This window comes from Paracoccidioides lutzii, assembly GCF_000150705.2.
Source record: "Paracoccidioides lutzii Pb01 unplaced genomic scaffold supercont2.16, whole genome shotgun sequence".
Lineage (NCBI taxonomy): Eukaryota > Fungi > Ascomycota > Eurotiomycetes > Onygenales > Ajellomycetaceae > Paracoccidioides > Paracoccidioides lutzii.
Window position 1 is genome coordinate 451769 of NW_015440962.1, and position 19252 is coordinate 471020.

Genomic DNA, 19252 nt, shown 5'->3' on the forward strand with positions numbered 1-19252 from the left:
TCACGAACTCGCTTGCCGCCCCTCATACCGGCCCCGCAAATCATCCACTTCCTTCTTCAACCGTGACAAATCGGCCAGTATGTCAGTAGCATGCGACTGGGGAGGTATATCTAGAGATGCTCGCTTGCTAACTTCTATGTGGTTCCTCGTCCGTGTCGCCGTATCGGTCGCTGCTGCTGCCGATATCGTTGGAGAATTCTCAACTGAAAACGTAACAGGCCGTATCTCATCCAGACTAGCCCTACACCCACTCCCACCTCCTCGCCTAGGTGGGGGTGGTCGGGGTGGACCGTGTGAAGTGCGTTTGTTAGAAATTGCCGAGATGGTCTCCACGCTGCGGAGACTGGATTTATCTGAAGAGTCTTCCTTTGAGGAATCGCTTCGCTGCCGTTGTGTGTAGTGCAGTAGTTCTTGGGGTGATGATAAGAGTGTTGCGTCGGAGGAGGAGTATGTAGACGATTCGCGATCTTTTCTTCGGGATGGAAGGGGCGGTGGAGTCTTTAGGGTGGATGATGGTGTGTTTAAGAGGTTGTTATTAGTAGCAGTAGGTATCGTGGAGAGTCTTGAGGAATTCTTTCTTGAGAGGTCGGATATGTTGGATTTCATCTGGCTGTGTCGTCGGGTTAAAGGGGGTGTAGGTGGGCGTTTGTGCTGGAGCAGCGGAGATGCGCTATCATCGCCTTTATCAGAATCTTTTGCGGTCATTGATGAAAATATATTATCAACTAGTGGCTGTGGCAGAGGCTTGTTGACATCAATCCTTGATTGTTGAAGGAGCGCTGGAGATGAGATCGATAATGTAATGGGCGATGCGGAGTGGTGGCTTATGGACGAACTGGTCAAAGGGGACGCCTGCCCGGTGTTGTGCTCGATCGGCTTCCCACGCCTTGGCTTTGGGGGAGGAGGCTTGTGCCGTTCCGCGGGTTTGGCCAAGACCGCAAGTTCCCGCCGCTCCTCATCAGCCTCCAATATCGACATTTCATGGGAAGTCCGCGAGGTTTCCAACTGCGGTAAATGGCGTCGGTCAAAAATAGCCTGCTTTGATGCAGGTGTTGTGTCTGTATTGCTGCTGCTATCGCTGCTGAAGGTTAGCCCATGCTTGGTCTGCGATGGCAACCGTGTCATAGAAGAAGGTTCCTTTCCCGCTCCAGCATTCCCCATATCTCCAGTCATAAGCATTCTCGTAAAAGCATCGACATCCATAGTCGCCCTCTTTCCCGTCTGACCCGAAGAGGGCATTTTCATCAAATCACCATTTCCCCGCGGTGTAGTAGGCTCCCGTGCATTAGCAAATGCAGAACGCGCGGCGGCACCACCGGTCTCTATTGATCCACCACGACGAACCTCTTCTCCCATCCTCGACATCGGTTTTACACCATCTATTACATCTTCACCGTCACTCCCACTCCCGGAAGCATCCGGATTAAACGGATCTTCTGCAGATTCCTCATCTTCAGAATCCGAGCTCTCATCATCCCCCAATACAGGGGATGGTAAGCCGTGAGGATACGAGCTGTGGCTGGGAAACGAGGCCCTAGTATTGGCTTGAGCTGAGTGATCGCTGGCGCTGGGGTGTAATAATGCCTGGGCCGGGACAGTTGGAGAAGCGTTGCGGGCGGATTTCTGGAGCGGAGATGATCGAGAAGGGTCTGCCTTCGTCCTCAAAGGATACATAGTTTTCCTGTCAGTTTGTCTCCCTCGACAGTTGTTTCACCCACTGAACAAGTATTGGTGGTGTTCTTTTCCCCCCTTTCATTTACCACCATATGGAAAAAGTTAAATGAACAAGCGCACCTTCGTCATATATCTTTAGTGCGGGACCACTTGGTGTGCTTTGGCTGTCTTGCCCGTTGTGGACTGATGATGGGGCCGGGTGTGGCTGCTGGCGTGAGAGATGCGGGGCAGATTGGAGGTTGGGTTTCTTATGGCGGAAAGGATTGGATCCAGACATCGTGGGTGAAGCAGGTCTGATTAAACATGAGAGCCTGGGACAAGCCCAGCGTGCCGGGAAGAGAGCAGCCGTCGAGTGTAGATGCTGTGGTTGGAGAGACGGGAAGTCATGGTGGTGGTTGGATGAAGGGGTTGAAGGGGCTGAAGTGGTGACGTTGATGATGGGCGGCGGCCGTTGGTGGTTAGTTACAAATCGAGTGATGACGAGAGCAGCCGGGTGGAGATCGCTTCCCTCATCATAATAGAGAGAGAGCCACGACACAACATCTTGGGATGGAAAGAATAGTTCTTTTTAATTAACTGGTTTATTTATATATATTTATAATATTGTATTATTCTTCGTCTTGTTGTTTACCGCAGTTGTATCAGTTGTATCAGAAAAAAAGCCCATGTAAAAATGGATGATTATTATAAAATCAACAAATTCAGCAAATTTATCAGCATCTCAGTATCAGTCTTCTTAACTGTTGTATAGAACAATCCTTTCTGCCTTTGAAATGAATGCCCAATCTCGCCTTTCCGAGAAGCCTCGAACGTAGAAGGCAAAGAAAAGGACAGTAAGATAAATAACAAAAAACAATCTTGAAGCCCGCTCCATCCATGTGACCCCATCAGGTCCCTTTATTGCCTAGAATCGATTTGAAAAGCTGGAGAAGAAAAGAAGAAAAAAAATACCAGCTCTCATCGCACTCAATCCCGTGCGAAAGCTACCCAAGCAGGAACCCCATTAAACCCCATGAATTGTTAAAGTACAAAAATTTAAAAACAGTTTAGCCTGCCCAAACCTAACCCTAATGCCCGTATTGGGCTATATTTTTGTTGTAGTAGAAGCAGTTGTAGGTGCTATCCGGAAAATCCCGAAACATTTCTCAGTTCTCCTTGTAGACACGCCACTGCTCATCCGGTCCGAAAAAGGCCTCGATCAAACGACACCCACTCTCTGTCGGCTGGCTAAACGCAATCTGCGACTTGGGAATCTCCATCCCGTAAATGTAATTGCTCACCACGCAGTCAAGGAGGTCCATCGCAATTCCCATCCGGCGCGAGGACGCAGATGTCCAGACGCGCGAAATGCCCACGACGGCCGGATAAGCCTCCTTGCTAACCGTGATCGAGGAGCCATTTAGCTGCCCACCATCATTGCCAGTGCCCTCAGGTCGCTTCACGACATGTGATTCCCAAATCCGCTCCGTCAGACAGAGGCCAACGCACTTGCTGTCCTTCATGTGCAAGAACACTTTGAACCGATCCGCCCTCTCATTCGACCCATTCTTCCTCAACCGCTCCGGTGGCTCCGTCTGGCTCCACAGGACCGAGTCCTCGATATCTGGCGCTGAGAGCTCCTTGTTAACCACCTCCAGGACTCGAATGGCCTGCTTCCGTGCAGAGGGGGAGCTCTTCCTATCCACGATCACAACATAGCCCTCGTCGAACCTGGCCGCCTCATACACCCATCGACACGCGTTTGCTCGTACAAACGCCTTGCCCAGGTCAACCCCGCTCGAGTTCATATCATGGAACTTCTTGTGCAACACGACATCCTCCGCATTCGAGGGGATATATTCCATCCCACAGGTCGCGCATGTTTTCCGGATGTCCACTCCTAGATCGATCTGCATCTGTTTGAGAGGAGGCTGTGACTGGATCTGACGTTGTTGTTTGGGCAATTTCTGGGGGGGTGGATCCGTGGCTGCGCGCACGCTGTTGAAGTTGACCTCCGTTAGAGGGGCGCCGTTGGAGGAAATACTATTGTTGTTGCTTGCACGCTTCCGTTTCAGAAACGAGAATGTTGGTTTTCGCGTGTTGACCGGTGGCGGAGTTAGCTGTAAAGGGGGTGAAGAAGGCGGGGTTGAGAGATCATCGTCCAGGAGATCCTCTGAGAAGGCCATCGAGGTACGACGCGAAGGACTTGACAAGACGGCAGCGGAAGACTCGCGTATAGCGCATTCGAGGTTGTTTTCATCCTCAGCTGAGTCCTTGGGGTTATCGTTCTTCAGGTCAACACGTCTTTTCTTGGTTGCAGGTCGTGTTTCTTCGTCAAAGACGCGCCGTAAGGGCCGTCCGTAGGTGTGCATCATGAGACCTCTATTGCAGCGGCTTTGTTAGGCGCGTGTGCTCTTGAGCTACGGAAGTGTTCATAGCAGCTAATGCACAGCAAACATACCTCTTGAAGGAGTTGGTCACGGTATATGGCATGTCCCGCACACTAACCATGAAGGGCGTCATGGAGTCAGCGGGAGGGTGGACATGAGTGTCGTAGTCGCAGCAGTCACTGTGGGCAGAGTAGGTGTGTGTCCTTGTCGCCGTCAGAGGTGCTGCTGTGCGAGTTGTTGTAACGGCTGCAAAGCGGAGTAGTTAAGAGTTGCAACAGGAGTAGTTGTAAGTGCAGTTGTAAGAGTTGCAAAGTGGTAAGAGTTGCAAGAGTTGTAAGGTGTTGTTGTTGTTGTTGTTGTTGTTGTTGTTGTGTCTGCTCTATGGCAGGTTCTTGGGGTTTCTGCTGCTGAGATAAGTTGGCGGAATCAGCACCGCGACTGCGCTAAGCCGCTTTGGGACATGTATTGCGTCGCAGCCAAAAACACTGCACTCTGTTCTATATTATTCTGTTTTATTCTTATTTTCCTGTTCTTTTTCTTTCTTTTTCCCTTTTCTCCTCGTCTGTCCGTTTCAGCTCTGGAGTCTGGAGTCTGGGCTTGAGAGAGATGGCTGTAAACACAGCTCTGGATTCAAGCGGCTGTTGGACCTGGTCGTGTCCTGGGAGAAATTCCGTCCATAAGCACCGAGCACTAACCAGCCCACCCTGAGGACAGGAGAACGAGGCGAAGGACAATAAAATTATATCCCGATTAGTTATTACCTAGCTAGAACTGGGCAAGCTTGGAAGTCAGACAGATTCGTGATTTATGCTCGCCTGTGGGAAGAACCAATTCCACTCTGATTCAGGGTATATAACTGCTGGATATTTGGATGACTTTTGCCGCTTCCCGGATTGATCACCAGCAAATCCCTCTGAGCAGCAAATGAAAATTCCGCTCGAAGCTCTTCCACTTCTCTGTGAACCAGAATGCGTTGACTGCGGCTTGTCATTACAGAACTACGAGTTACGGTCAGTCCGTCCTCGTTGTCAAGCCTATCACGCAAATTAAGTCACCTCCATCAACTGGACAGACTTGTTGCCCAGAAATCCCTCCTTGGCGTACGTATTTTACTTGACCCTGGCCGCCTGGGCATTGGGCGCCCTGCTAGCTTGCCAAACCCCCCTTTTTTATTGGGGAAACTTGGGGGAAATTCGTTTGACGGCCCTATGGTCCCCCAGGCTACCTTCCGTGCATAGCCTGCCTGACCGTTGATCTAACCATGGAAGATCCGGGCTGCCAATTCGAGGTAGAATCTCTCCCTGGCCAGTGATTTGCTGGGGCTGGGGCTGGGGCTGGGGCTGGGGCTGGGGCCCCCCCATGAGCTGCCAGTCCCACCAATACACACAGCCTTGCCACAACGCTCTCCCAGCCACTCACTTTTCTATCTCCTGGTAGATCTCCAACCGTTGAGGACAGGGTTACGAAGACACCTACCTGAGAAGGTTTGGACTTCGATTCTGGCCGGTTATTCCTGCATCAATCATTCTCTAGGGGAAATCAGTAACCCCCGCCTGCTCATCTCTAGAGGAGCAAATTGTACGGAGAACTGTACATTCAATATCAATTTACATGTTTCTGCAGATTGATGAATGAATTTTGTTCCTTGCAAATCCCATGTCAGGGCATCTACCCGTTACAAAGATATCCTGGGGAGCGGGAAACTTGGCTGAATTGTCCCGGTCGGTTGGTTTGTGAATCCAGGAAATTCTCAAACTGGTTTCATCCTTCGCCAAGACAGCTTTCCTTCACTTTTCAACCTCTGACAAGAAAGGGACCAAATCATCTCATCCACCGCCCCCCCAGAAAGAAATTTGCCATTAGCGCTGATTATCTCTTCCACAATGCCCTGCGATGGGTGGGCTAAGATACATACATACATTGATTACTATTCTTGGCATGCAGGGTTTGGTGGAGCCCACACACCATGCGACCTTTTTATTTAACCCCTCGCTGGCACATTGGCTTTGACAACCCAATCCCAGCCTTCAAAGCTGTGCAACTTGTGGGTCAGTGGCAATACTGGCCGATAAGCAAGGGAATTCGAATGCAATTATTATTGTGCATGGAGTACAATTGCTTGATTTACTAAATTACGTTGATTTCTTCCTTGTCAACATCTCAAGAAGAGATGGCAAGTCTTCTTTCCTTTCTGGCTGGCAGCAAATTGAGTTTACATTCCCTTGATGTCCAGGTTAATAAGCTGGGAATAAGGTCTGTGATTTGGGGATCCTTGTGCATTTGACAGGATGCAGAAGGATGGTTAGCCATGAATCGGATTGTCTCATTTTTATTCTGATTAAGCTTCTTATCAACCTTTGATTCACACTGACTTCACTACTCTTGCTATATCTGTATTTGATTGATTTACTTATATCTGAATAATGAATTTTCTTTAATCTTTATATTAACATATGTTATTATTAAGTTGAGATATATTGGGATAGTTGATTGGTGTTTACGAAAGTCTGATTCTGCAAGTATGTGAACAGTCTGAGGTTGAAAGATTTTGGGATGTTTGCAGACCACAACACATTTTATATCAATCCGACCCGTCTTTATTCATATCCTTCAACCACATTCGTACGTTCAATACTTGAGAGCAGTCAGAGGTCAACTGAAGGGCTTGTGCCTCTCAGCCCTGAATCTCTCCAACATCTCCCGCTTCCTTTCTCATCTCCATGGAGCGAACAACTCTAAAAGCGTAATTGATCCCTCTCCACTGCGTTTTCGAGATCATTATCATCTTCCAAAAACCGCCGCTTCTCAGAATTGCTATTGGCATTCTACAAGCCAAGAACGAGCGTTTCCGACCCATTGCAGGGTTTACCTTACCTGGTTAACTTAACCGGTGTAATCCTCACAGCGAAGTCCGGCCCGTAAGTCCTCCAGCTAAATATCCCGCCAACTATCTTCAAAAGAAGCCCCTCAGCCCTATTCATTACGAGAGGGGGACATACATTCCACTGAAATATCCCCCCACACAGATTGACGTTAAGCGTTGAGCAAGGCAAACTCTTATCACTAACAGGACGCAGTCGTTTATCGTCTCCGCTCATTCCCCATAGTGGTGGCATGGAGACACCGAGCGTATCGCCGTTCCCGAATTCTACCAAAGGATCGAAGGCCGAAGGAAATAGTAATGGGGTAACTAACTATACCTGTCCCAATGGAAACAGCACCATTTTGCGTCCTCCGTGTGAGAAACGCTGAGATAAAAAGCTTTTCTTCCTCCAGGATCGGCAGTTCATAAAACTAGAAGAAGCAAAGAAGCTTAACACCCCCCCCCCCCCCCCCCCCGGGCAATTCAGCGAAAGAACGAGCGCCACAACCACCAGCTGACAGCTGCACTCTTCGGTTAAAATAAGTCTTAACCAGCTTCTCGATTTCCCGTCTCCCTCACGTTAGAGAGGCATTTCGAGCGAGATGAGGTGATGTGTGACGGTAAGATGTCTGCCGACTTTGATTTTTTTTTTTTTTTTTTTGGACACGGGATTGAAAAAAATGAAAATTCATGCGTGATAACTAACTGCCTTTTGATTCTGGCTGTCTCTCTCCCTCGTTTTGCCCTTTTAGCCTAGAGACCGTATACCAAAGGCTCTGTAGAAACACACGAATTTATTTTACAATGATCCGCAGAAGCATTCTATGTACATGTACCTGATGTGGCTGTTCTCCACCGCTCACTGGACCGAACCTCATATCGTGGTCAGCTCTTATTTGCAAGTCATTTTCAGAAAATTGTTATTGAAAGCGATGCCCCGCTTGCACGTCTTCCCCACCCTGTTGATAATCTTAAATTAGGGAAATCATGCTGGATGTCGATTTGCTGTAATTCAGCGAGCAGAAGACATTGCGCTAGACTTTGAAACGTTTACCACCCACTGAAGAGAATAGATGTCATTTCAGCGAATCAGACATCCACTCCAAGTTTTCGCGCTGATGATCAATTTACAAGTTGCATACGTGCGCGGATGGGAAATGAAGAGAAGACACCATTTAGCAGCCCGTTGATGCAAGAAGCGGCCGCTAAACAATACTAGAATCAATAGAACAACAATACATGGAGGTTTTTTTATAATATATATACATACATATATGCATATATATATTATTCTTCCAAATTGACAGTGCTACTCCGGCTGCAAGAAGGAACATTTGGCGAGAAGAAAAAGGAGCGTGGTGAAAATGGGGACGATGAAAGGTTTCCAAATCAGAAATACAGAGGAAGGGAATCTCCAGATCAGTAGAGAGGGAAAGAGAAGCGATGCAGGTGTAAAAGCAGAAGTGCCGTACAAACACAAAATCATAGAAGAGCCAATCGTTGAAAATCGCCAGTTAAAAATGGGGTCCAAAAGACATTCTAAATGCAGATGAACATTGTTCCGTAAAACAAGCACGGGATGATATATGAGAAGCAAAACCCAATCCAATCTAAAACAATGGGGAAAAGGGGAACCTGATATTCAAGATAAATAAAACGATGAAAATGAGACACGACACACCCGCACAATTCTGACACAAACGGAAATCTCACGAAATCGAAGGATCCTGGAGGATCCGAAAACAAAACTCCGGAAAAATAGGAACAATATGATCTAATCCAACGCCTCGACGCCCAACGCCGAACTCGAACTCCTAACTCCTGACTCCGAAGAGACCCTCTCCAGACATCCACGTTCACCTCCGGCTGCTCCTCTTCGACACATTCGTCGACACCTGACTAACACTATCACTCGGCCGCACCGGCTCATCAAACTTACTCGACCTCTTCGACGACCGCCCGCTGGACCGCGATCTTGTTGATCGCCGCGAAGTCGACGCCCGACTCCCCGCCACAGGAGTCACATGGGAATCTACATCGACGACGTCAAGGAATATCGTGCTGGCGCCCGCGACGGAGTCCGGGAGCGGCATGTTGCGTGGTGAGTTTGCGCAACTGCCGTACGTGTGGGCGTGTGAATGTTTGCTGCTTGAGTGGCTGCGGGTCGGGGATGTGGAGGAGTCTTTGGGTGGGGAACTGCTGCTGCTGTGGCTGCTGTGGTGGTCTTTGTGGTGGTGGCGGCGACTGGAGGTGGAGATGGTGGTGATTGAGCCGGAGGGTAGGGGGATGTTACGGGCGGAGTGGGTGGATGAGAAGAAAGATGCGGTTGGCGTGGAGGATTTGGAAGATGTGTGGATGTCCTTAACGGTTATGACGGAGCGGGAGGGGTGGGAGTGGTTGGAGTGATTGAAGTGATTGAAACGATTGGAGTGATTGGAATGGCGGGTGTGGGTTTTGGAGGACGGTTTCAAGGTTGAGGAGCTGTATGTGGTGCTACCGTTGTCATTACAGTGACGGGAACGCTCTTTGAAGCTGCTGATGAACGTGCTTGGTTGGTGGTGGGTGTATGCGTAGGAGCATTCGGAGCCTTCTCCGATGGCAAGGGCTTCGATGGCGCGGACGGGAACGTCCATTTCTTGCATGCCGCTGTACGCACTCGCGCTGGATGCGCGGCGACCTGTTTCGAATTCATCCTGAGTATCCCCTCGCACACTTTGGGTTTGGCCCCAGATGCGCGTGCAATTATCGAGGCCTTCCATGATAGTACTTGCTCGTGGGTTCTTAGATAGCATGGTTCGAACATATTCAGCGTATTCATTTTCATGACTGCCAATGGTCATACTTCGGGCAGGTCCTGCTTCAATTGCTCTGTAAAGTGTTAGTTCTGGCGCTGATACAAAGGGGCAGGGTCAGGGGTTGCTCAACATACTGGTGTTGTGTTGGTGCTGGTTCAGAGGTCTCATTCTTGAGAATGGAATATGCGATTGCTGCTCCAGCTGCAGCTCCTAGAAGAGTCCCGACGACGGTTTTAGCACTATTTGTCGAATCCTTTGGCAGAGCCGTAGGTTGTGGTTGAAGCTGGATTGAGGCCGGTCCTTTGGTTTGGGGGGATGCGCTTGCGGCTGCAGGTTTGGAAACGGAGGTCTTTGCTTTGCTAACATAGGTTCCAATCTCTGACTTTTGGCGCACAACACTCTCAATCATCACAGACGAGGAGGCCTTGGAGACCTCAGATCCATTCTTGATAATCGTCAATGCCCTATCGCCAGACGGCTTCCCTGACCCTGAAGTACTGGGACGGTGGACAGCCTCAATGCTGTTCCCATCGAAATCAATCACTGCAGCGCTATAATAGCTCTGCTCTGCGTCACGTAGGGTCGGCTCTCCATGAATCTTCCCACCGGCTTTGAGCGCAGCAATGAAAAATTGGCTAACGGCATCTCGAGATGGTGCGGGGAAGGCAACGTGGGCAGCTCCAGCAGGGACCCTATTTGTATATTGTATCAGAGAGGGCGGTCAACGTTTAGTAGTTGATTGAATTAATTTTCCTACCCTGGTCTCTCTTCTGCGATCCAAAAGTCTGCAGGTTCTCCAGGTACCGAACCAAACCCAACGTTATTATCGTGGCGACCGATAAACCGGTACCCAAGTGGCTGCAGACAAGAGAGGAAAAAGGAGGTGGATGTCGGTAGATGTGAGACGGTTAGTGTCAGATGTGAGACAGGCATGGTGATCGAGGTATCGTGTGAGGTCGATCGAAGAGAGCCAAAGTAAAACCAAGTCTGAGAAAAATATACGTGAAATATCTGGAGAATAGTTACTACGAAGGACAGCTTTTGGGCATCGATGAGGTCCTCATGAGGTATATATTATAAGAGTGCAAGGGAGGAAGAAAACCCGAACACGGGGATAATTTGTACAGTGAACATCCAAATACGAAAACACAGGTAAGAATTATCTATAAAATAAGTTTATAAAATATGCTTGAGAGAAAACGAGAAGCGGATAATAAAGTATTTAACCGTTGACTTCCGGAGAGGCAGAACTGAAAGACAAGAGAAAATAGTCATGAAGCCCGCCTGCCGCGTTAGTTTCGCCTGCATCGTCACGGAAAGTAACCAACTGAACTGCAGATCCAGAGTAGAACAACTTGTTCCTGGGTCCACGGGGCATAGCATCATGAGGGCCAGGGGGGAGAAAAAAGAGGGCTTTCTTCTTCTGCCCTGTCAGGTCCACATCATTGGCATCAACATCGTCACCAAGCTTGCAGCCGGACAAGGGCAGCCGGACAAGGGCAACTGGACAAAGGATACTACAACGTTAGTCAACCCCGGTTAGACCGTCTTGCATGAAGAGGTCCAGTTCCCAAGAGACAGCGATGTCCCGTGAGAATAGTAGTTCGCTGTAGACGTTCTCGACCCATGAGATCTGCGACCCCATCTATCCAACGCCTGCCTGAACTATAAGTTCTGAGGGATGAGGGCACAAGAAGGGGAACAGGTGCCAGACAAATCCGCGGGGCGATTAGCGGCTTGGGTGAAGAAAACGAACAGAACGCAAGGAAGGGGAGAAAACTGGAACAAAAGAGGCAATGGGAATTTGTGTTGAGATCTAATTTTTTTTTTTTTTTTTTTCTGCACGTCATCGCAGAGCGGGTTTATTTCACAGGTGGCCCTCCAAATGTGCTGTGAAAAGAAAACACATCTCCCATCCCATTGATCCACGGCAGCGAATAACATATCGTCCGGATGAAGCGACAACTAAGAGCAAAGAGCTGCCCTGCCCTCTTCGCCAAGTTGGATCGAGACTCCTGGAAGGGGCCATGACTCCTCCTTCAGTTGCTGGTAATTAGTTCACTCTGACGTTCCCGGAAGAACTGATCCTTGGCCCCCGCAATCGATCCACTATCGATCCATCCGCTAATCAGAAATGATCAGGCCGGCACCGGCAGTCTGAAGCAGCGCCAGCATCATCACAGGAGCATGTGGGCGGTGATAATGTGGAAATAACGAATATGACCATGCTGCAGAACCCAGCGAGAGGACGGCTCCCCAGCACCTGGATGGCTGGGAGAATGCAATGAGGCGAGGCTAAGGGTGGAACCTATCCAGAGAAGACCCGTTGTTGCATGGAACACGTTTGAATTGAAAAACCGCCGTGGTCAAATCAGATCAAAGAGAGCTCCCTATTCGCTGGGTATTCATCTGGCGGCCGCACGCAGCAGCAAACTTTTGCACGCACTTGTAGGTGTGCGCGTCCCCTCGATGGGAGAAACAAAAATGCGCAGATCTCCGTGCTTACTGGGACATATGAACGGAGAGGGAACAAAACAAGAATTGTGGACCCGGATGCTGCAGAGTAAGAGTGAAGCAGGAGTGTAAAAAGCGAAAGATCGGGTTGTTGAATGCGGGATCACGTGTGTCTTGCCGTTAAAGAGTCTTGGTCAGCCGGCATCGATGGCATGCATCGTTGTACCGGCGGCCTACACACACATTTTTTAATGCTCTGCACTCTGGGCGAGAGGTACCTCACAAGCCAAAAAAAATAAGAAATACCAGAAGTGTTAGCAATCGGGCAGGATCCATGTCTCAAATATGTTCCATCTGTTTTTGATTAAAGTTCAGATTGTCCAGAGTAAAAAGTTCGCATCACGGAGCGAGAGAGTGACTTGGGAGTAAAAATAATATCTCTCCTCCTTTTCCACAGATTGATTTTATTTTTCTGTCCCGAATAACCTGTAGGTTTTTTTATTTATTTATTTATTTATTTATTTATTTATTTTCCTGATTCAGACAAATATCTGGCCGTGGAAAATATGTAGGTAAATGTTAACCAAATCATTTCACTCTAAAAAAACAATTCTAGAAGCTGGATACTTTCCTTAACTATGATGAACGAGATCTAAAAAAGAATCTATGTCATAAATTAACTAATTTTAGATGAAATAACTAACTGATCCTAGTTAGTAAAATACAAATACGCCCCCTGACGGGACCGTCGAAACCGCGGAAACCGCCTCACTTTGGCATTTCGATGACATAACGAACCAGAGCAACCCATCCCAAGGTTCCTTGCTCCAACAAGTCAACAATAGAATATAAACTAATCGGTAAATCAAAAGCCCCCCCCCCCCCCCCCCCCCCCACTGGCTTTGCTACTTGGAGCACCCTTATCAAACTTCCACCCTTACTTGTAAGTGTGAGAGTCTATTGTACGTACCAGAACCCACCCACCGCCCCTGGCTTGGGCTCCGCTTGGGTGCTCGTGCGTGCAGACAGACTGCAGAAAACGAACGAGCAGTTTTCAAAAGACCTCCCCGCCACCCTACCAAAATTGATCATTGCACATGGGTGGATAGAACAAGGGACATCCGAGTTTATACCGCCTCTTCCCATATCCCACACCATCCATTCCATTACCATCCAAAATCTACCCTCCCCTTTGCCCTTCCCCCAACATCACGAGTTAAAACGCTTGTAGAAGATGCTGGTGTGATGGTAAGAACGAGATTGACAATACGGCGCCTTCAAGTGGCAGCGCTGTCTGTCCGCTAAGGAGTGTAGTTGATGATTTACTTCCAGAACTACTACTGCGTGGTTTTCTGTGCCTGCTAGGGTGAGAAGCATGGCAATACCGTGAACCCAGAAGAAATCCGTCATACAAAAGATCCACTGGGTTTTTTTTTTTTTTTTTTTTTTTTTTTTTGGTTTTCCCCGCAACTCATTTTTTCACCTTTCAAGAGGAGGGAAGCAATGTCAAAAATCCCGGTGGAGGCAAGTTGAAAATGGCATAGAAAAATCCACATGAAATTTTCAATAGCAATTTCAAAAATGGAATGAAGTGAAATGAAATGAATCGGACAGGGGGATTCCGTTCCCAGGTCGGGTAATTAGGTACAAAATATATATAGCAGGGATACCAAACATGAAGTTGTGAATATGTAGAAGACACAAGCCAATGAAGGATAGCAGGTCCAATGAAAGATCCTGGGTAAATGCGCAAACTTGATCTCACCTGCGTGAGGAAAAAGCAGGGTATAGTTGCAAATGGCGGGAGAGGCGGTGATGGTCAGTGGACGAAGATGGTCGATTTTTGTTGCTTTCTCTTTTGTTATCTCCTTCCAGGCTTGTCCTTCCCGCGAGATATATGCATGTCGTGTTTGGCGTTTTTGACGCCAGGATCCTCCAGTGAATCGTGTGAGGCTGTATGTAGTTGGCAGAATGCAAGCAATTGAATCCATGGGATAAGGGTAGGAAAAGGAGATAAAACACAAGAAAAATTTTAAACCCACACGCTTTGAAGCTGTTGAACCGCCCCCTGTTTTGGTTGTAAAAACAGATCGACATCCAAGCATAAGCTCTCAATGCAAATGAAGAACTTGTTGGGCAACAAAAATTAAAATTGAAACAGGGGTGGGTGGTTTGGAATTGGGAAATGACAAGGCAGAAGTGGGAAAAAGGAGAATTGGAAATTGGAATAGCACTCTTGAGTTATTTCCGCGAGGCATTTTGTACGTCCGCAAGCAGAGATAATGACTAGAAGTTGAGAAAAGAGAGAAAAAAGCAAGAAACACTGCTTTGGCAGCCTCCGCGAGGACGAGCGTGGATGTTATGATCGTGGCTGGTTCTCGGTTCGACTGGACTGTTTCGTTTTCTTTGTCGCTGCTTGTGACAGTTCAACTGTTTGAGTCTCCTTTGTTATTTTTTTTTTTTATATTTCTCTTCGGTATACCTGTTAGCCATTCCCTTGGCGATTTCCAATAGCTGTTTCGCCAAAGCAGAATCCGATCCACCCGAGCAACCGCAGGAAGAGTCCCAAATCGCTTTTGTTAGTAAACTGAGAAAAAAAGGGGTTTTTTTTTTCTTTCTTTTTTTCTTCCTTGAAAAAAATTCATTGCCTCAATGGTCCAATCCCGGAATGCTGTCAGCAAGGGGCGCTGCTAGATTCAAACGGCATTGGCGCTTGGGAGGCAATTAAGCATAGCATGCATGGAACACTCACCCGTTGCACCTATGCATTTGCCATTCCAGTCCCCGAAAATAATATAAAAAAAATAATAAAATAATAATAATAATAATAATAATAATAGAAAAAAAAAAAAAAAAAAAAAAAAAAAAAAAAAAAAAAAAAAGGCTAGACGATATCCCAAACATCTTCAGCGGCATGGCAGAACTTGCTGCACGCAACACTGGCACTGAGACAATAATTGCTGATACTAATCGTATCATCCTTAAAGCTGTCTGCGAAGTCATCCTTTCCTTTCGCCATTGCACCGACAAAGACGCAAATACTCTCATTCGGCCCCAGAGACTCGATATAGTCATTGACGCGAACGACGGGTGAGTCGAAACTCAGCGTCACCTTCCGGCAGTTGGGAGGTAAGTGGTCTGTGATTGGGTTCCTGATTACTTTCAGAAGCTTTTCTTGCGAGTTTGTGGAGCGGATGGAGAGGCGGTGGAGTAGTTGGACCATCAGGCCGGCGAAGCGTTTGAAGGTTCGTGGGATGCGCACTGTCGGGCTGACTTCGATCAAGACGCCCTTGGCGGTGTGGATGTAGATTTGTAGTTTTCCTGCTTTGTTGATGGGGGAGTCCAGGAGGGTAAGGAGACACTAGAGGCGGTTTAGAGTCCGGTACTCGCGGGACAGTTGATAAGCATAAATGCATATAATATATATATATATATATGTGAGGAGTGCCCGGGGGGAAGAGTCAGAGGGCGGTATTTCAAACCTGATGAGTGATGTCTGGGCGGGCGTCACTTATGTCCCGGTTCATCTTTCGCATGACACCGATATGCTCATCGCTGTTGAGCAGGGAGTATTTCTCTTCTCTGCCGTTCGCGTTTCTGCCTCCAGAGGATGTACGGTAAGTTTCCAGACTCGCGTTGGAGAGAACGACGATCAGGCGCTTGGTCTCCTTGTCGGAGGAGGAGATGGGGACATGTTGTTCTGCCACGAGTTGAGGGAGTTTCGGGGGAGGGCAGGATTGGGTTCCTGGGTGGTCAAATGCGACGCTCTTGTTAGTGGCCATTATGTCACATATCGTGCGCTGGCTATTTCGTGTATTATATATATATATATCAAAAGCCTCCGTGTCTTGGAGAAAGTGTATTTATTGAAGCAGGCGATTGCAACAGAAGAAGGATCAGTTTGCAGAGAAGATACAGAAGATGGTAGAATCACTTTCACAGTGAAGGAGGGGGTTAAGGTTGAATGACTTTCAGGTTTGGTTTCTTTCTTGGGAATTGGTCATGACCGACAAGATTCTGCTAGCAGTCTGCCCAACCAGCCCAACAGGTAGGTAGACAAGTCCATCCTCAGATCCCCTCTCTCTCGTTGCCCGAGTAGCTCCAAACAGACAGAGAAAGAGAAAGAGATTCGCTTACTGGGCCGCTTTCTCTTGCCTTGCATCACATTGGACATGGTGGGAATTGGGAGGAGGGAAATGGAGAGGAAATTTTTGCCACCTGTCTGTGTCTCTCTCTCTCTCTCTCTCTCTGTGTGTGTGTGTGTGTGTGTGTGTGTGTGTGTGTTTGTGTTAGAAGGCGAAGTGCGATTGCAAAGGATGGGAGCAGCAGGAAGCCGCTGTATCGATCAATTGAGCAGCAGGGAGAGAGGGTGAAAAAAAATAAATAAATAAATGAGGGAATCGTGTGGAGAAGAATCTCGGGTATCCTGGGGGTACCTTGAATATCAAGCCTGATGACCATGAGTCGGAAAAGCCCAAGGAAACAGAAAACTAAAAAACAACGGATGGTGCGGGATGCGCTATTTAATCAACGGGTTCCTCAACCAACCAACTAGCAACTCGTCGATAAAACTAGGTAACTGGCTTCATTGAGAAATCCTTTTTTCCATGCCGCTGGTGGCACACAGCTCAATGCAACTCAGTCCCGCCCCCGGGGAATTAATAATATTCGGAAACAGAGATGCTCTCTTTTCGAATTTGTAGTATGAATCTGTAGTATGAATCTGTAGTTTGAAATATGCTTTCACTGCAGCACGAATTTCAGCTTGTTACTGATTCTTCATTTATTTCGCTGTGGGAATGCGTAACTCCCCCTGCTGTGGTGGATATGGTACCGATGGCTAAGTTACCTGGGTACAGAGAACAATCTTCCCAACCCCCTCATTCTGATTCACCTGATTGTGCCATTGATCATTGTGATCTGTCTGGTCATCAATGGACGGGCTTCAGCTCTCCCAGAGCAAGAGGAATGAATCGATCAACTCGGAGGCTTCTTCATTAACGAGCCCCCTTGTGCAGTTAAATCTAGTTATCTAGTTATTGACTATTGCTCTTGTTAGAATAGGTACGTACCTACGGTTCCAGTTACAGTCCAACCATGGAGACGTGCAGCCACCAAACCATCCCGCGTTGACGGCGGCTAGAGGGTTACATCAACTTATCCTTCCCCCGCTACCGCCACTGGAATGATACCTTTGACCTGTCAATAGCGGCGGACTTGCTTCTACTATGCGCTATTGCATGTGAATGCATATACATATACGTATATATACGGCAACAGCTCAACCACGCGCAACCGCAAGAATTCCGTCTGGAATGGCAACGGGTGTGTTTCAGGCTATGTGTACTCCGTCGAGCACTCACATGCATGCAGTCGAAGTTGAGTTTTAAATACATAATAATCCCAGCCCTAGAGGCTACATAGCTGGAAAAACACCAAAGCCAACATCGGCCCTTTCTGACTCCACTTGCCACACCGTTCGTCCAAGCGCGCGAGACCATTCTCCCCAGACAAGCAGGCTCATGCGAGAGCAAGCTTCACCTGGCACATTGGATGTGGTGGGCGTGCATGTATAGATGTGTAAAATGTATCTGATAGCTAGCCATCGTCGGGTGTATAAGTGGGCGGGACATTTCTCTGCACACGGTATCGTGTCTGTGGCAGATATGCCACAGCCCCCAAGAGCTAGAACTATATAGCTCTCTGCAGACAGCGGACGGACAAGGAAGTCCGGAGGGCCTGTTTGAATTTTGAGCAGCTACAGCAGATAAGGATTCCTTCTACTACGTCCGGCCCTGTTTAGGTGTGTGTTTGTGTGGGGGGTCATGGTGTGTGTGGCGTAGTCCCGACTGAAAGGAGGAGAAGAGAAAAGAGATACAATAGATAGATATAACTCGTCGAGAGCAGGGCGAGGAAAGAAAATGGACAAACACAACAATTGATGAAATGAAGCTTGAATACGAGAGCTCATAGGAAGACCTATGAGCGTAAAAGGAGGAAAGGGATTCCTAGAAACATAAATGCTAACACAAAGGAAAATAATGAGGGGAAGAAGGGGGGGTTTGATTGGGAATAACAGTGCGCACGCATGGAAACGGAGACCACCAACGGAAGCGAAGGGAGAAGAGCGAGGAAAAGAAAGGAAGAGGAAAAATTAAAGGACAATACGTTTAAGAAAAAAGTGGTAAGATATTATAATTTATCAACTTGACATGACCCTCCCGCGTTCAAGGTTTTGCTCCCCACTACCCTGATTTCATTCCCATGTTTCCATCTATTCTTACTTCCCCTGTCCTCCTCCCACATTTTCACGCTGGTTTAAAAAAAAATTTGAAGAAGCAAAACCAGAACATGCAATGATGCTATGATTAAATAGGAAAAAGAAAAAAAAAATACAGAAAAACGGAAAAGCAGTAACCACTTGTAAAAAGAGGGTCAATGTACTAAAGCACATTCACGTAAGCCACAAGCAATAGCATACAATGCGCACTGCGTCCCTGCCAAATCAATCATCAACAAAATCTGAAGCGTTCCCCGGTTGTTGGTAGATCTTGAATGTCACTTGCCCCATCCACTGAAAGCCTCACATGGCTATACACTCGGGGAATTATTTGTGGCAGATATAATGAATGCTTCGGGGAGAGGTGGAATGAAGAGAGGAGAAAGTGTAAAAATAAAATATAAAAAAGCTCTCTTTGAGTTGGGAAAAAGGAAAAACAAAAAAAAAAAAAAACATTCATCGTCAGAATAACTATTCATTGAAAATGTGTTTTTTGGGGTATTTTTTTCTCTTTAGCTTCTTTCCCCTTTCTCTGGTTCCTCCCATTTCTCCATCGACAGTTTCATTAGCTGGTTGGAATTGTTTGGCCAGAATTCGTTGATCAATCAATCAACTAGGTTTTCCTCATAGACACACTACATCAAACAACAGAGAAAGAGAGAGCAAAAAGCAAACGAAGGCAAGGCAAAAAACAAGGCAAAATAAAACAAGTTAACAAGTGCAAAGACTCATTTCCGTATGTTCTAGGGTGCAAGGGATTTAAGCGCTATCAAATTGAATATGGGGGACATGTGCAAGTGCGGACGTGTGCAAACTG

General features: G+C 47.5%; 5 protein-coding genes across 5 annotated transcripts; all 5 read right to left on the reverse strand.

Moving 5' to 3' along the window:
- On the reverse strand, nucleotides 1–1951 carry PAAG_05971 (hypothetical protein; the record flags this gene model as incomplete). The annotated part of the gene is made up of 2 exons (XM_015845744.1): nucleotides 1–1649; nucleotides 1795–1951. The coding sequence occupies 2 exons, from the start codon at nucleotides 1949–1951 to the stop codon at nucleotides 1–3; spliced, it is 1806 nt and encodes a 601-aa protein (XP_015699970.1).
- Nucleotides 1952–2819: 868 nt separating this feature from the next.
- Nucleotides 2820–4176, reverse strand: PAAG_05972 (N-acetyltransferase ECO1; the record flags this gene model as incomplete). Its single annotated transcript, XM_002792138.2, has 2 exons — nucleotides 2820–4035; nucleotides 4115–4176. The coding sequence occupies 2 exons, from the start codon at nucleotides 4174–4176 to the stop codon at nucleotides 2820–2822; spliced, it is 1278 nt and encodes a 425-aa protein (XP_002792184.1).
- A 4586-nt stretch (nucleotides 4177–8762) lies between these two features.
- Nucleotides 8763–10634, reverse strand: PAAG_05974 (hypothetical protein; the record flags this gene model as incomplete). Its single annotated transcript, XM_015845745.1, has 3 exons — nucleotides 8763–9774; nucleotides 9836–10393; nucleotides 10459–10634. 3 exons carry the CDS (start codon nucleotides 10632–10634, stop codon nucleotides 8763–8765), a joined length of 1746 nt encoding a protein of 581 aa, XP_015699971.1.
- A 289-nt stretch (nucleotides 10635–10923) lies between these two features.
- On the reverse strand, nucleotides 10924–11346 carry PAAG_05975 (hypothetical protein; the record flags this gene model as incomplete). Its single annotated transcript, XM_002792141.1, has 2 exons — nucleotides 10924–11204; nucleotides 11247–11346. 2 exons carry the CDS (start codon nucleotides 11344–11346, stop codon nucleotides 10924–10926), a joined length of 381 nt encoding a protein of 126 aa, XP_002792187.1.
- Nucleotides 11347–15039: 3693 nt separating this feature from the next.
- Nucleotides 15040–15937, reverse strand: PAAG_05978 (nucleolar essential protein; the record flags this gene model as incomplete). The annotated part of the gene is made up of 2 exons (XM_002792144.2): nucleotides 15040–15516; nucleotides 15638–15937. 2 exons carry the CDS (start codon nucleotides 15935–15937, stop codon nucleotides 15040–15042), a joined length of 777 nt encoding a protein of 258 aa, XP_002792190.2.
- Nucleotides 15938–19252: the final 3315 nt, after the last annotated feature.